Consider the following 16,416-nt stretch of genomic DNA (forward strand, 5'->3'; position numbering starts at 1 on the left):
AATTAGTCAAAATTTGCCCAAAATTACCTTCAAAATGACTCAAAATCTGCCCAAAATGACTCAAAATTGGTCTAAAATGACCACAGATTTGCCCAAAATGACCAAAAATTGAACCAAATGACCAAAAATTTGCACCAAATGACTCAAACTTTCTTCCAAATGACCCAAAATTGGTCCTAAATGACTCAGAATCTGTCCCAAATTACTTAGAATTGGTTCCATAAATTCCTCCTAATGTTATTTTTCTGTGCTTATCTCCTGAACTATTTTACATCAGAGTTCCTCAGTAACGTTTTCTGTTGACTTCTTAGCTCCGTCCAGCCTTGCCGCTCCTGTAAATCCACAGATATGCTGCCCTTCAGGCTGCGTAGGTGCAGCTGGGTTTTGATTTAATACCTGGATACCAACTCCCAGACGTAACCTTTCCGGCTTGTCTTTTCTCTCCGCAGGGCTCCGGAGATTATTTTGGGCCTGCCATTTTGCGAGGCCATCGACATGTGGTCGCTGGGCTGTGTGATAGCCGAGCTCTTCTTGGGCTGGCCTCTTTACCCCGGAGCGCTGGAGTACGACCAGGTAACATTCCTCACAGTCAGACCACAACTACAAGCTGCCCTGGGTAGGAAAGTACCTCTCAAAGTTCAGTATTTTCCATCAGTTGTTTAAGAAAGTAAACATTTAATACACTATTTCAGGTCTTATTTTTTTTCATTTTTAAAACAGGACTTTTAGCTAATGAAAATCAGAAATCAAGGATTTAAAAATATTAGGATATTTCCTAAAATTGAGCAAAAGCGAATGAATTACAAAACAGGAATGTCTAACTTCTGAAAATGTTTATTTATACACTAAATACTTAGTAGGGACTCCATTACCTTGAATTATGATGGAAGTACTGCTAGTTTTGTGAGCTGACTGGCCAATCAAGCACAGTAATGCCATGATCAGCAAAATATTTGGTAGTAGTTTTGGCACTGTGGGCAGGTGCTGCTTGTCAGCAGTGCTCTGAAATCTCCAGGTAGACTGCTGTGTTGACTTTGCATTGAAAAAACTTCTATTTTTTTTATTTTCACAAATTATAAGCCATTATCATCAGAATAAAAAACAAAAAATGGATTGAAATATCTGTTAAGTCCTGCTGAAAAAGGAAATAAGCATCTCCATGAAGCTTGCCAGCAGATAGAAACACGATATTCTCTAAATTCTCCAGGCAGACTGCTGAGTTGACTTGAAAGAGTTTTATTTTAGATGTTCATGAGCTTTGAACCATAATCATCAAAATGAAGGGTTGAAATATCTGTTAAGTCCTGCTGGAAAAGTAAGTCATCATCTCCATGAAGTTTGTCAGCAGCCAGAAGCGCTCTAAAATCTCCAGGTGGACTGCTGCGTTGACTTGATAAAACAATTTTATTATTTTCATGAGCTATAGGCTATAATCATCAACATTTAAAGCCAAGAAAGGGTAGAAATATCTGTTAAATCCTACTGGAAGAGGAAATTGGCATCTCCATGAAGCTTGTCAGCAGATAGAACTGCTCTAAAATCTCCAGGTAGACTGCTGGATTGACTTTGGACTTGAATAAACACGATTTTATTTGTGATTTTCATGAGTTATAAACCATAACCGTTATAATTCATGCCAAAAAGGGTTGAAATATTTCACGTAATGAGTGTAGACTATATTTAATTTTCCCTTTCTTAAAAATCTACTAGACATTAATAAACTTTTTCACGATGTTCTGATGATCTGAGATGCTCTAGTGTATAAATATCCGTCACTCTCCTGCTGATGGAAGGATTAAAGATGGCAAAATGAATACATTTCTCACTGAACACACAATTAGAGTTCTTGGGTCTGTATTTTCCCAGTAGCTGAAACTAAACAGTGCATTCATTAACCGTTAAAGTTTTTATTTGTTGTTGCTCCCTGATCTCTTTCTCTCTGGCGCTGAATATGACCGAGGTCCAACAAATCCAGCATGAAATCCACCTAATACTAATGTGAGCCGAGTGAATCAGGAAATTGCTCTTGGCAACATGTGATTATCTTCCCACAAGGCCATGCGGTCCAAACTGCACCACTGGGACTCTAAATGGAGTCCCTGGGCAGGGGAGAGGGAGCATGGGAAAAGGGCCACGCCACATTCACAGACCAGCCATGGATTATCCTGTGTTTGACCGCCGTGTTTTCAGCCGACGACTTCACAAATTTGGGAACGGGGAGACTTGGAACACCCTGGTGAAAATGATATTTGGCCTTTTATGGTTATCGGCGAAGATTTGCAAAGCTCCATTTGCCAAACCAAATGTTGGAAATTGGCTGTACTTGGACTGTCCACGCCAGAACCAAACATTCTTTTAAAGAACTGCTTGTAGGGATTTATTTATACGGGTTTTTTAGGGTCGATACTGATTATTGGTAAACTAGAAAGACCAATAATCCTTGACTTCTTCATTAATAAGGGAGACTATAACTGAACATGTAAAATAGAACCAGGAATGATTAAATTAGGACGCTCTCCTCTGTTCGAATGAGATTAATCAGTTTGTCTACTGCTATTATTATCTTTCACCGTTTTATCACTTTTATTTCCCACTAAAGTCCAGATCTTAATTATTATTAATCTTAATATTTTCCAGCGGTTAATGTGTGGCTGACTTCTAGATTAGCTGCTAGCCGTTAGCACAGCCTAAGCCACTGTGAGAGGAGCTAATTTCCAGATTTGTGACAACTTATGGTTTTTGTTTATTAAATATATTCTACACATAAAATGAAAATGTTTTAAGCCTTTTTTTGTTTTAATTTTAATGAATATGGCTTATAGCTCATGAAAATCCAAAATAAAACTGTATATTATCAAGTCAACATAGCAGTGTACCTGGAGATTCTAAAACACTACATGCTTCCTTCTGCTGACTATCTTTCTGGAGAAGCCGATTTCCTTTTCCAGCAGGACTTTACAGATATTTCAATCCTTTTTTTTGTCTTTTAATGTTGATGATTATGGCTTTTAGCTCATGAAAATCCAAAATAAACTGTTTTGTCAAGTCAACACAGCAGTCTACCTGTACATTTTGGAGCACTTTATTTGATAATCTGTCTATCCCTAATGGTTATCTACCAAGGTTTGCAAAGCTCTAACTAGCTTGTTCGATAATCGACCAATTAAAATAGAGATGAAGATAATCAGGAAAATGCTGCGATAATCAGTCATACTAGTGCATCTCGGAACATTAGAACGTCATGAAAAAGTTTGATGTCCAGTAGTTGTTTAACACAGTGAAATTTAAATATGTTCTACAATTATTACACATAAAATGAAATGTTTCAAGCTTTTTTTTGTTTTAGTTTGAATGATTATGGCTTTTACTCATGAGAATCATGATGTCAACTCAGCAGTCTACCTGGAGATTTTAGAGCACTAAATGCTTCCTTCTGCTGACAAACCTTTTCCAGCAGGGCTTAACAGATATTTCAACCTTTTTTTGTTTTAATTTTAATGATTATAACTTATAGCTCATGAAGATCCCAAATAAAACTGTTATCAAGTCAAAGCAGCAATCTACCTGGAGATTTTAGAGCACTACATGCTTCCTTCTGCTGACCATCTTTCTGGAGATGCTGATTTTCCTTTTCCAGCAGTACTTAAGATATTTCAACCCTTTTTGTCTTTTGATTATTGCTTATAGCTCATCACAGGCTAAAATATAATTGTGTTTTATCAGTTTAAAGTCAATGCAGCAGTCTACCTGGAGATCTTAGAGCACTTCATGCGATAATCTGTCTTCCCCTAATGGTTATCTACGACGATTTGCAAAGCTCTAACTAGTTTGTTCAATAATCGAGCAAAAAAATAGAGATACACGTAGTTGGGAAAATGCAGAGATAATCAGTCATACTAGTGCATCTCGGAACATTAGAACATCGTGAAAAAGTTCATTAATGTCCAGTAGTTCCTTAAGACAGTGAAAATTAAATATATTCTACACTCATTACACATAAAGTGAAATGTTTCAAGCCGTTTTTTTGTTTTAATTTGAATGATTCTAACTTATAGCTCATGTAAATCCAAAATAAAACTGTTTTATCAAGTCAAGGCAGCAGTCTACCTGGAGATTTTAGAGTGCTTCATGCTTCCTTCTGCTGACAATCTTTCTGGAGATGCCGATTTTCTTTTCCAACAGGACTTAATAGATGCTTCAACCCTTTTTGTCTTTTGATTATGACTTATAGCTTATCACAGGCTAAAATATAGTTGTGTTTTATCAGTTTAAAGTCAACGCAGCAGTCTACCTGGAGATTTTAGAACACTTTTATAATGGTTATCTTTGACGATTTGCAAAGCTCTAACTAGTTTCTTTGCCAAACCAAATGTTCCTAAATGGGGGATAGCAGCAACAAACATTCATTAACATTTTGTAAAGACTTGATCGCTTGTTTTTTTTTTGGTTGAGGTGTCATTTGTTCCTCCAGCAGCAGCTCCCAGTTCAGTTGTCAGCCAGAGATAGTGGTTTGTTGAATCACGGGGCCATGCCAGGACACTCGTGCACACTGAGCCCCCAAAAGCATGCCGTCCGATGCCAAGGCCTGCTGCCGTTCCACTCTACACAGCAAAATGTATTTATAAACATAAGCCTGATGCTAGACATGTGCACACCCGGGCTCATGCACACTAACGCACGCGCACACACACACACACCTGGCGGTCGGTGCACCATCAGCAGGTTCTCAGTGGCCGGTCGGGGTGTTTGTTCTAGGCCACGTGCACGTGCGCTCGTGCACACACACATTATAACCTATCACTGTGGGATTTCTATTAGTCGTGGAGTTTCTGAAGGATCGAGTTGTTCTTAGAGGGGTTGTCAAGACAGAAGAGGCCCAGAGAGTTTTAGAAATTTTTTGGGAGAAAAATGAACTCGTGTCTAGGAAATTGAAAGGACACGTTTTAGGACTTAGAAATCAATAATCAAGCATAAAATTCTCTAAAATCTCCAGGTGGACGGCTGTGTTGACTTTATACTTGATAAACACTGTTGTATTTTGTGTTCATGAGCCATCAGCCATAATCTTGTAAATAAAAACATTAAAAAATGCTTGAAACATTTAATTTTATGTGTCATGAGTCTAGAATCTAATTTCAGAAATAACTGGTGGGAAAAATTGGAATCTATACCTAAAACTGTCACTGTAATATCTCTATTCATCATTGGATTTCTGGAGAACGGTAGTGTTCTTAGAGGGTTTGTCGAGACAGAGGATGCTCAGAAAGTTTAAGAGATTTTAGGGATTTTTTTGGGGAAAAAGTCAGCTCATCTGGGAAATTTACAGAGCTGCACATCAGGATGTATTTAAGAACTTACAAATTAATAATCAAGCAAAAAATACCCTAAAATCTCCAGGTATACTGCTATGTTGACTTTGGACTTGAGAAACCAGTTTAATATTTTTATTTTCCAACCCATATCTAGGAAATTGAAAGTTTATCAGGGCATATTTCAGAACTTACAAATCAATAATCAAGCATAAAGTGCTCTAAAATCTCCAGGTAGACGTCTGTGTTGACTTTCTACTTTGCAAAACAGTTTTATTTAACCATTTTCATGAGTTATAAGACAATAAAATAAAGGCTTGACATCTAGAAGACATAAAATTTTCACTTTACTAAATAACTGATGGGAAATAATGAACTTTTTCAGAATGTTCTCATGTTTTTGGATGCATTAGTGTATATTTTTCCCTTTCTCCCCTGGTAAAGGAAGGACGAAAGATGACAAAATGACAAAAAAACACAAACTTGGAATCCTTACCTAAACCCATCACTTTAACATTCCTACTTATCATTGGGTTTCTGGAGAACAGTAATGTTCTTAGAGGGATTGTCAAGACTGAGGAAGCCAAAAGAGTTTGAGGAATTTTTTCGGGGAAAATGTCAACTCATATCTGGGAAACTTACTGAGCAGCGTATCAGGACATATTTCTGAACTTACAAATCAAACTGTGGTGGAAAACCAGAACTCTGCTGCCTTTAAATACAAGAGAAAGAAAAGAAGGAAAAGATTTATTATGGTTTGGTGCTTCGGTCCAACTTAGTCATGGACAGGTCATTTAGTTTGAGATCCATGTTTGGAACCTTGTCATGAATTTAGATCATGTTTTCAGACATTCTGTGCTTCCTGAGAAAAAAGTTTTGCCTCATGAGAGTTTATCTTATCAAAATACACCAGTCAGGAGATTTAAATCTGGAACATTTTTAAGTTTCTTTAAGATTTACAGTTCCACACAGGGTTTATAAGCTGTTTTATCATTAGCTGAATCTTCTCCACATTCGGTTGTTTTTATTCTTTTAATTGAGATAAAATTTGCTTACTGTTTCTGCCGGCCTCTGACCTCTCCCTGACTGAGTGGTTTATTCGCTGCATCCGCTTTAAGCCTGTGAATCGCTCCAACTATGTCCGTTTGGCAGAGCAGTAAAGGTTGCAGCGCGAGGACCTTCACCTCGCCGTATTAAATAACAAGGCGACTCACAGATCGGCTCCAGCAGAGTAAAACATAAGTTAACATTATGTGGATAATGTATCACGGCATGTTCCCCGTCTAAAATAGTTTGTCTGCAGGTCTGCATTACCGGAGCACATCTGCTGGGATAAACCGATTTAGTTATCGAGCAAAATGAGTTACGTTCAGGTTGATTATTGTAAGTGGCCATGACTTTTCCTACTCATTTTCCTAATTTCTCCCTCTTCCTTCCTGCGTTTCTTGCTCAGATCCGGTACATCTCTCAGACTCAGGGCTTGCCGGCCGAACAGCTGCTCAACAAGGGGACCAAGACCTCTCGGTTCTTCTCCAAAGAATCCGACTCTCCGTACGCCTCCTGGAGACTAAAAGTATGAGCTTTTCACACAAACATGCACACACAAAACTTCATTTATAAACATAATACAGACCTGCAAACACAAAGTACACATCTTCCTGTCACGTGTGTTTTTTACTGCTGAGTTTGGATGAAGATTTAAAGTGAAAAAAAATGTAGATATGTACCTTTTTGGGTGTTCTCAACCACAAGAACCTCTTTTAGGGTTCTTTATAAGCAAGAAAAATGTCCTTAAACCAGAGTAGGAACTCCTGAGCAGCGCTGAAAAGCTGCTGCACACACTAGGGGATGTTAATGAATAATCAATTAACTGCTGTTAATAAATTAAAAATGCATTAGATGATGAGGCAGGAGATGAAGCACATGCGTGTCAGAGAATGTATTGTAGATTAGCTGATGTACGTGGCTGTTCCACTAGGTTTAACATAAGATAATCCTTTTATTTTACAACGTAGCAGGAACATTTGCAGAGTTAAAGCAGCACTGTTGAAGCTCTTACAAACTGAAACACTGGTCTTTCTCTCCATTTTCACCATTAGCAAAGCGAGACTCTCCATGTAGACTCTTTATGTACACTAGCATAACAAACCTGCATTTAAATTGGAATTTTGTCCAATTTCTTGCTATTTCGGAGCAGTTGAAGTTGACGTCTCAGTCGAGTATTCCTGCAGTGGAAACAGAAAAGCTGAAAGGTCTGATTACGGGTTGGTTCCAGTAAATGTTTGTTCCTTCCTGCAGTGGAAAGACACTTGTTTATTAGAAATTGAAGCTAAAGTCCTTGTTGCGAAGGGAAAAAGTATGAAGTGGCAGCACATTCCCAATAGGAAACAGCTGCATGAGCTTTTCAAAACAGGACAAAGACGGCAAACTCTGAGGAAAGCTCAAAGAAACGTGGAGCTGTGTTTAGACTACCTGCTGAGCAGACTCTAAATAAAGTTTAAATGAATGTAAAGCCTAATATTTATCTCTACATGAACAAAAAAAACCCATAGGAACACGTAAAGTTTGCTCAAACCGTCGGTGTGTGTTTAACTAATCCTTTGACCTTTCGTTCCTTCTCATCGAAACAAATCCAGTCGTAAACTTCAAAACTTGCAGACGTGTGAATCCAGAAATGTCCGCTGACTGCACCTCTATGTTTATCCTGATATTCCTGTTTTCCATCCAGACGACAGAAGAGCACGAGAAGGAGACGGGACTTAAATCCAAAGAGGCCAGAAAGTACATCTTCAGCTGTCTGGATGACATAGCACACGTGAGTTTCTAACCCAGGGGTGTCCAACATGTGGCCCGCGGGCCAAAAGCGGTCCTCCAGAGGGTCCAATCCGGTCCTCAAAGTGTAAAAATTCCAGAGAAGACATGAACAGCAAATTGTAAATTTGTAAAACGATAAATTTAAGATAATTTCTAGACCATGACAAGTTGTTTTGATCATAAAATACTAGATTGTTCAGTGTTCTTTTGTGTCTTATTTTTGTAATATTTTGTCTAGTTTTTGTCGTTTTTTTAATCATATTTTGTCTCATTTTTGTCATTCTGTGTCTCATTTTTGGAATAATTTGTCTAGGTTTTGTTGTTTTTTGTCTTTTTGTCAAATTTGTGTAGTTTCTCTAATTTTTTTGTCATTTTGTTTCATACTTTTGTCGTTTTTTTATAATATTTTGTCGCATTTTTTGTCATATTTTGTCACGTTTTTGTTTTTTGTCTAATTTTTGTCGTTTTGTCTCATTTTTGTCGTTTTGTGTTTCCTTTTTGTTTTTTATGTTTTGCTTTATTCATTATTTTGAGCATCGTTTTTGTCGTTTTTTTGTCTCGCTTGTGGTGTTTGTCTATTTTTTCTCTTGTTTGTGTCCATTTATTTGTCGCTTTGTAACTTTTTTGTCCAATTTGTTGTTTTTGTTTTGTTTCATGTCGTTTCTCATTTTTTTGTCATTTTGTTTCTTGCTTTTGTCGTTTTGTGTCTCGTTTTTGTCATTTTTCGTCCCATTTTTGTAATATTTTGTCTTTTTGATGTTTTTGTCTTTTTTTTTTAATCTGACTTTTTTCCTTTTGATCATAAAGTAAAATACTATATCAATCAGTTCCAGGTGACTAAATGTTGTGTTCCTTTGTAGACACTCTGTGATCTGGAAGTTGTAATGTGGAAATGATAAACTGAGGCTGAATGTTGCTGAAATTGAATTAATTTTTCTTGAGACATTTCAGGTTGTTCATGATGTTTTGTAAAAAGTTTATTCCTTAAATGTAAACATTTTTGCACTACCACTTGAGATCAAATTGGGTTGAATGAGGCCTCCGAACTAAAATGAGTTGGACACCCAGTTCTGACCAAAACAAGAAGATTAAACATCTCATCATTCACGATACCTTCTCAGAATAGCATTTGATCCCTACTGTGCAGCGTTTTCTTACCACCTCTGATCGTGTTTTAGGTGAACTTGATGTTGACTCCTGATAACAGCGACATGCAGGCAGAGAAAGCAGACAGACGAGAGTTTGTGTCTCTGCTGAAAAGCATGCTGCTGATCGATGCCGAGAACAGAACTATTCCCTCCAGCGTCCTCAACCACCCCTTCCTCACCATGACCCACCTGCTGGATTATCCCCACAGCAACCAGTAAGGCAGCTCCATCTTCTCTGCAGCCACGATTGTGCCAAAAAGGATGCTATAAACTCATAATGTGCTTGAACTTTTCGTCTTCCCCCCACCAGCGTGCAGTCATCTTTCCGCATCATGGACATGTGCCACACTCGGCCCAGCAATGCAGTTTTTGACGCTCTGAACCAGAACACCATTCACTTCTCCAGGCCTCCCGTGGCCCCCGCCGCCTCCTCGGGGCTCCCTCTGGCCTACAGCAGCATACCGGTCCACACCCAGGTCTGTAGAAGTATAAAAAGACTCCACAACGCTGTCTCTCAGGCTCACGGAGCATAAATAAATGCCTCTAAATACGTCTTAATGTTTGGTTACGTAATGCTGCTGCACCCCGTTGACCTAACGTTGCCCTCTGCAGGAGAGAATGTGCCGTAGCTTCACCTCAGGGTTTTGGTATTTTCTGTCATGTGTCGCTGTCGGTCACCGTGGTGAAAATTTCATGTCTGTCTGATTTACTGATGAAGTTCTGAGGCTCAGAAATGATGGAAAAAGTCCATTAGAAAGTGATAAATCTGCATGAAAACATATTTGAGTTCTGCTAAAAACTGAAACCGGTTTTACATCCATCCAGATGAGAACCAGAATGACATTAAAATAGTCTAAAATGACATGAAAACAACTGGAAAATGATCCAAAATCAGACAAAATTGTCACAGATGATTAAAAATGATCCAGAATGAGTGAAAATTGCAGAATGATGCTAAATTTGTCCAATATGCTTTAAAAAATACACCAGATCAGTTTTACATCCATCCAAATGAGAACCAGAATGACATTAAAATTGTCCTAAATGACTCTCAAATTATCCCAAAGACACAAAAATGATTCAGAATGATGAGAAAAGATGTAAGTTGACATAAAACTGGTTGAATATGAGAAAATATATAAGAAAATTGTCCAAAATGAGGCAGAATTCACCCAAAATTACTCATAAATGATATAAACTGACTGAAGATTTGCAGAACGACACAAAATTAGTCCACGATGCTTCAAAAATGATAGAAAATGACTCAACATTTGTGCAAAATGACTTGAAATTTATCCAAAATGACTTGAAAATGATTCAAAATTACAGGAAATTTGTTGAAAATGAGCTGAAAATTGTCCTAAATTGCTTGAAAATGATCCAACTTCTGAGTCAACAATTGTTTACAATTATAGAAAACAAAAAACAGATTCAGTGTTTAGACTGAGACACCTGGGTGGATGTAAAACTGATCTGGTGTCAGATTTTACCAGAACTCAGATGTGTTTCTCCTCCTAAATGTCATGGTTCTATCTGCTGGACTGATGAAGTTCTGAGGCTCAGAAATGATGGAAAAAGTCCATTAAAAAGTGATAAATCTGGACCCACCTCTATGGACTAATTGATTTGCTCGCAGTTTTTAACAGCTCATCAAAAATCTGTCTAAAATTCCATGGAAATTGCCCAAAAATATAATAAAAATGGTTGAAATGACTCAAAAAATGACTAGAAATGTATTTATTCTTTTGATTTAGACTGTGTCAAAACTGATTTGGATGAAAACTGAATAAAAAAACTCCAAAGTTGTTGATATTTTCCATCACATGTGTCGCTGTAAGTCATCTTCTTTCCATGTCGGTACTTTGTTTTGCCTCTTTAGTTGGTCATTCTTCTCATTTCCTTTGAATACCCCCCCTGCAGGCTTTAACCCAGTCGGCCCCCTCAGTGTTGCATCCTGGGATAGCGCTAACAACAGGAAACGGTCAGTTTGGCTGCAGCGATTCGTTTCCACCAGCCCTTCTCCTCTGTCCTCCTGCCATGCAAGGTAGGTCCACAGTGCACTGCTGCTTACATAACTTTATTTTGTTATTTAACCCTCCGAACCACCAAGCAAGATGTTTTATTTTGCTCTGGATCATTTTTCACTCCCATAAAACACCCTAAACTGTGACTAGGATGTCTTTTGTGCAGAAAAACTAAGATGTAACGCTATAAATCATTAAAAAAGATCAAATGAAAGCTGAATTTTGTTGATTTGTTTACACGGATTTGGCATTTTTCAACTCTAAAAAGATGTTTCACCATGTTGAATGTATCTTCCAGCAACTTACTCCTCTTTTTACAGTTTTTGAGCCTTGCTGCATTTATTTTATTGGTCCAGTGTGTTTTATTTTTTTAATAGTTTCTCTAGTTTGTTATGTAGTCGTCTTTTCTTTACTGCAGTTGAGCCAAAAAGTTGCAGAATTTTTGCGGTGACTTTTGGTCGACGCCAAGTCGTTCATAACATCTAAGTTGAGCCGAGGAGTGCAGAAATTTTTAGTTTTTTACAGAATCTGGTTAATACTAATGGTTTATTTTTGGCAAATTAGTAAATGAAACGTGTAGAATGAAGTGATTTTAATGAAATTTCTGGATTTCAAGCTCAGATTTTGCTCATTTCCATAACAATTTTGCACCTGATTCTTTTTGGTACTGTCATAAAGTAGAAATTTTAGTGTTTCTTTCTGTTTCTATAGTTTGTTTGCTTTAATAAAAGTGTAAATTTGACTGTATTTGTTCATGATGATGGTTATTAAAATTGTTTTAAGTGTTTAAATGTTTAGTAGAGTTCAAAGAACCAAGATGCCATTAAATTTAATGAATGATTGAATGTTTTTATTTTGGACATGTGAGAAAAAAAGACACAAGAACAAATCAAAATATTCAAAACAGCAAAACAAAGCAAAAAATAATAACCCAACATAACTGTTTAGCAGTAGGACGAAGCTTATTTCCTCCTACCCTGTCATTCACTCCCACTCGCATAGTTATTTATGTACATATTTACAAACTAAATAGAAAATATAATAATATAAATCAACAAATATGAAATAATCAGAGATAGACTGATATGTCAGAGCCCCTCCTCCTCCCTGTTGCTTGTGAAAACCATATTTTTGTACTGATTTACGTCACATGTACTCATGGTTTGTTTTGTTCTTCTTCTAAAGGTAACCTTAATCAACCAGCAGGGTATCCGGTTCCCATGGTAACTCAGGCCCCTCCCATACAGCCCCTACCGGTGAGGCCAGGTGTGATCGCTCAGGTAAGACACAGACTCAAACATGGCTTCATTAGACGTGTGATAAGGGCTGAAACATCAGAATCAGAAGATTTATTTTAATCCACAGTAACTTTAGTGTATTTAAAGAAGCCGTAAATATCAGCATGTAGTTGGTCAGAACAGTTACAGTAAATGAAAGGTCTCACTTTTATTCCACCAAGGAATGCGACAGAATTATGTGATGATTATCGTCTGTCTGCCTGCCTGTCTGTCTGCCTGCCTGCCTGTCTGTTGTCTGCCTGTCTGCCTGCCTGCCTGTCTGTCTGCCTGCCTGTTGTCTGTCGTCTGCCTGCCTGTCTGCCTGCCTGCCTTCCTGTCTGTTGTCTGTCGTCTGCCTGCCTGTCTGCCTGCCTGCCTGTCGTCTGTCTGTCTGCCTGCCTGCCTGCCTGTCTGTCTGTCTGTCTCTGTCTGTCTGTCTGTCTGTCTGCCTGCCTGCCTGCCTGCCTGTCTGTCGTCTGTCTGTCTGCCTGCCTGTCTGTCGTCTGCCTGCCTGCCTGTCTGTCTGTCTGCCTGCCTGTCTGTCTGTCTGCCTGCCTGCCTGCCTGTCTGTCGTCTGTCTGTCTGCCTGCCTGCCTGCCTGTCTGTCGTCTGCCTGCCTGTCTGTCTGTCTGCCTGCCTGCCTGTCTGTCGTCTGTCTGTCTGTCTGCTTCTCTGTCTGTCTGCCTGCCTGCCTGCCTGTCTGTCGTCTGTCTGCCAGCCTGCCTGCCTGCCTGCCTGCCTGTCTGTCTGTCTGTCTGCCTGCCTGTCTGTCGTCTGTCTGCCTGCCTGCCTGTCTGTCTGTCTGTTGTCTGTCTGTCTGTCTGTCTGCCTGCATGTCTGTCGTCTGTCTGCCTGCCTGCCTGTCTGTCGTCTGTGTCTGTTGTCTGTCTGTCTGCCTGCATGTCTGCCTGCCTGTCTGTCTGTCTCTCTGTCTGTTAGCAACATTACTCAAAAACAGACAAACGGATTTGGATGAAATTTCCAGGGAAGGTCAGAAATGACACAAGGACCAAGTGATTAGATTTTGGCAGTGATGCAGCTTATAGTCTGGATCCTCGGATTGGTTAAAGATTTCTGTATCATTGCCAGATAGCAGCACAGCGTACTGTAACCATGACAACAAGTGAACACTACATCAGCTGCCTGCTGACGATCACATGATTGTGATCCTACCACAAATCCACCACTGAGGACCACAAATGTTTATAAAACTGTAACTGTGAATAATTCCTACTTTTTAGAGAAAATTTTAATAGTTTGAAAACATTTTAAAGTCATTTTGAACAGATTTTGAACAGTTAAGGAGGAGTTTCGAGCAAGTTCTGGACTAATTTGAGTAATTTGTAGTCATGCATGGATTTCGAGTCATTTTTGACAAATTTTAACAACATTTAGAGAACACACTTATTTTTTAGGCAAAATTTGAGTCATTTGAATGTGTTTTTATTGTTTTTAGTCATTTTTGGAACCCTTCTCAGCCATCCTAGATGCTTAACTCATTTTGGACAGATTGTGAACAGGAAAAGAGGATTTTTTTGAGCAAATTCCGGACAAATTTGAGTGATTTCTAGTCATTTTGCACATGTTTTGACTCATTTATTGGACTTATCAGGACTTCAGTCATACAATCATACGACAGCTGAGCAGCCTTGGCAGAGTAGTGCACTCTCTGAGTGCTTTTCTTGTTACCTATATTTGACACCAGGATCGTGTTCTAGATACGATTTGTTCTGTGCCAAAATAATTTTAGAATTGTGCTCAGCAAAAACCAGAATTGGTGTTTAGATTGTGACTGTACGGATGAAGTTCTGAGGCTCAGAAATGCTGGAAAAATGCGTAAATCAGGACCCACCTCTATGTACTTCTAGAAATATTCACAGTATGAAGGTAGAACTTGGCATGGCTTCAATAAATATACTAAAGTTACTGTAGAGAAACAAAAAAACCTGCTAATTCTGAGGGATTCAGGAGGGAGGCCTTGACTGAATAGTCTTGGAATGAATGTAACAGGTTGTGGCCCCTGTTGGGGATCTGTAGAAGGTGTAAATAACCTCCCCGGGTCTCCTCCTCCGTCCTGCAGCAGGCCTGGTCCAGTCGGGGGCAGCAGCTCCTCGTCCCGGCAGCCTGGCAGCCGATGACTCCCGTGGGTCCTCCTCCATCCCACCCGCCTCCCCCACCTCCATCCTCCCTCAGCAGTGACACGGCGTCCGGCCCACAGAGGATCAGCGACTGGGGGTGAGTCACCAAACTCTGAGTCACCCGCAGCTCAAGTCTGGAAAATCCCAGCCTGCAAGACTCACTGCTGCTTTTTTATGTTGCATCCTGCATGGAAATGTTTTCTGAAATACCCGAGTTGTTCCTGGGAAGCACCTCAGTACATATAGAATAACGGCTCTAGTGTTATTTTAGAGTTCTTGTCATGAGTTACAACAGTTTTTGCTTCCGTCAGAGCCTGTATGAAGCAGAATGTTTCCCTTGCACTGAAGAAAACTGGAGTGTTTAAAGAGACAAAGAACTATACATAACCTTCATACTCCCCTTAGTAGACCCTTCATACTGTAAATATTTCAGATAGGTGTCAGATTTTACCTTAGTGTTTCTCCTCCTAAATGTCATGGTTCTATCTGCTGGACTGATGAAGTTCTGAGGCTCAGAAATGATGGAAAAAGTCCATTAAAAAGTGATAAATCTGGACCCACCTCTATGGAACTCTGGGAATATTCAGTCAACTTTGTACTTAAGTTACTAAAAATACAAAATAAACAGATTCTGAGGGGATGACCTCCTGCAGGTTTGGTAGGGTTAGATTCAGGTCATATAAATGCAAGTAAACTTCGTCGGTGTCTGATTTGGAGATCTTCAATCATGTCTGCAGGAAAGTGCGTTCCCACAGCAGCCATTACAATGCAGTGATGCAGCAGCCCCTCCTGACCAATCAGATGCCAGCCCTGTCTGCTCATCAGCCAATCAACATCGGCATAGCTCATGTTGTGTGGCCTCAGCCGGCCAATAAGAGGAACCGACACGGTCACAACAGGTGGGATTCAGCTCCTGTTCGGTTAAACTGCTCTGACAGTTTGTTTATGTCTCATAAATGTTAATTATTCTGATTAAAGGAACCTGTCCCACACCAGCAACGTCCACATATCAGCCTGCCGGACGCCTAAACTGGCCGACGTCGTTGGCCAGGCGGTGGTGGGACGGGAGGAGCCTCGGAGGACGGCGCCTCCTCTGGTGGAAACCAGGCAGCCGGAGGTCCAGAACACGGACGAGGAGGAAGACGACGGCGAGGAGGAGGTGAGCTGCTTCAAAGACGTGGTTCCCAGTGGGAGTCTGTCCAGGCAGCAGCAGAGAGACGTGGCAGTCCTGATGGGCGACACGCCGAGTCCAGCTGCCAGCGTCATCAGCATCAGGAGTGACCTGACCGACGCCGAGGACGAGAGGGAAGATGAAGACCCTCAGAGGTGCCGTCTGACCGAGTGAGTAGGAAAACATCTGCATTTCAGGGCCGGTATTCTGCATTTTTATGGTATTTTATGTGGTTTTTTTTTGTAACCAGTCTCCAATAACATACATTAAATGCACCATTTTGGCTCTGATGCAGCCTCTCTCCGTCCTTTAACATCTTTCTGAAGTCAGATTCATTTTGAAAATCTCAGTTACGCTGAAAAATGCCCAAATAATTCACTTGTGGTCGTTAGGGCAGCTGTAACTTATTTAGCCCATGCAGCTAGGCTAATGCTATCACTAAAAGGTTTGCTGCGCCTCTTAGCCTGCAGTTAATGCTACTTGGAGCATCGTAGCATCTTTCTAAAATTAGATTAACTTTAACAATCTCAGTTTC

The 16,416-nt window shown here is 39.7% G+C and overlaps 1 protein-coding gene across 2 annotated transcripts in view; it reads left to right on the forward strand.

Moving 5' to 3' along the window:
• LOC111585676 (homeodomain-interacting protein kinase 3-like) overlaps positions 1–16,416 on the forward strand; it is a 57,218-nt gene that overhangs the window by 28,884 nt on the left and 11,918 nt on the right. Inside the window, exons 5-14 of one of the 2 annotated variants that reach the window (XM_023295242.3) lie at positions 450–573; positions 6,763–6,882; positions 8,038–8,124; positions 9,302–9,486; positions 9,582–9,747; positions 11,192–11,315; positions 12,481–12,575; positions 14,653–14,807; positions 15,448–15,609; positions 15,689–16,051. In XM_023295242.3, the coding sequence (XP_023151010.1) occupies positions 450–573; positions 6,763–6,882; positions 8,038–8,124; positions 9,302–9,486; positions 9,582–9,747; positions 11,192–11,315; positions 12,481–12,575; positions 14,653–14,807; positions 15,448–15,609; positions 15,689–16,051 (1,581 nt within the window). The remainder of the gene's footprint in view (positions 1–449; positions 574–6,762; positions 6,883–8,037; positions 8,125–9,301; positions 9,487–9,581; positions 9,748–11,191; positions 11,316–12,480; positions 12,576–14,652; positions 14,808–15,447; positions 15,610–15,688; positions 16,052–16,416) is intronic. The other variant, XM_055008710.1, reaches the window with a different exon arrangement.

Source organism: Amphiprion ocellaris, chromosome 3, assembly GCF_022539595.1.
Source record: "Amphiprion ocellaris isolate individual 3 ecotype Okinawa chromosome 3, ASM2253959v1, whole genome shotgun sequence".
NCBI classification, from domain to species: Eukaryota; Metazoa; Chordata; class Actinopteri; family Pomacentridae; genus Amphiprion; species Amphiprion ocellaris.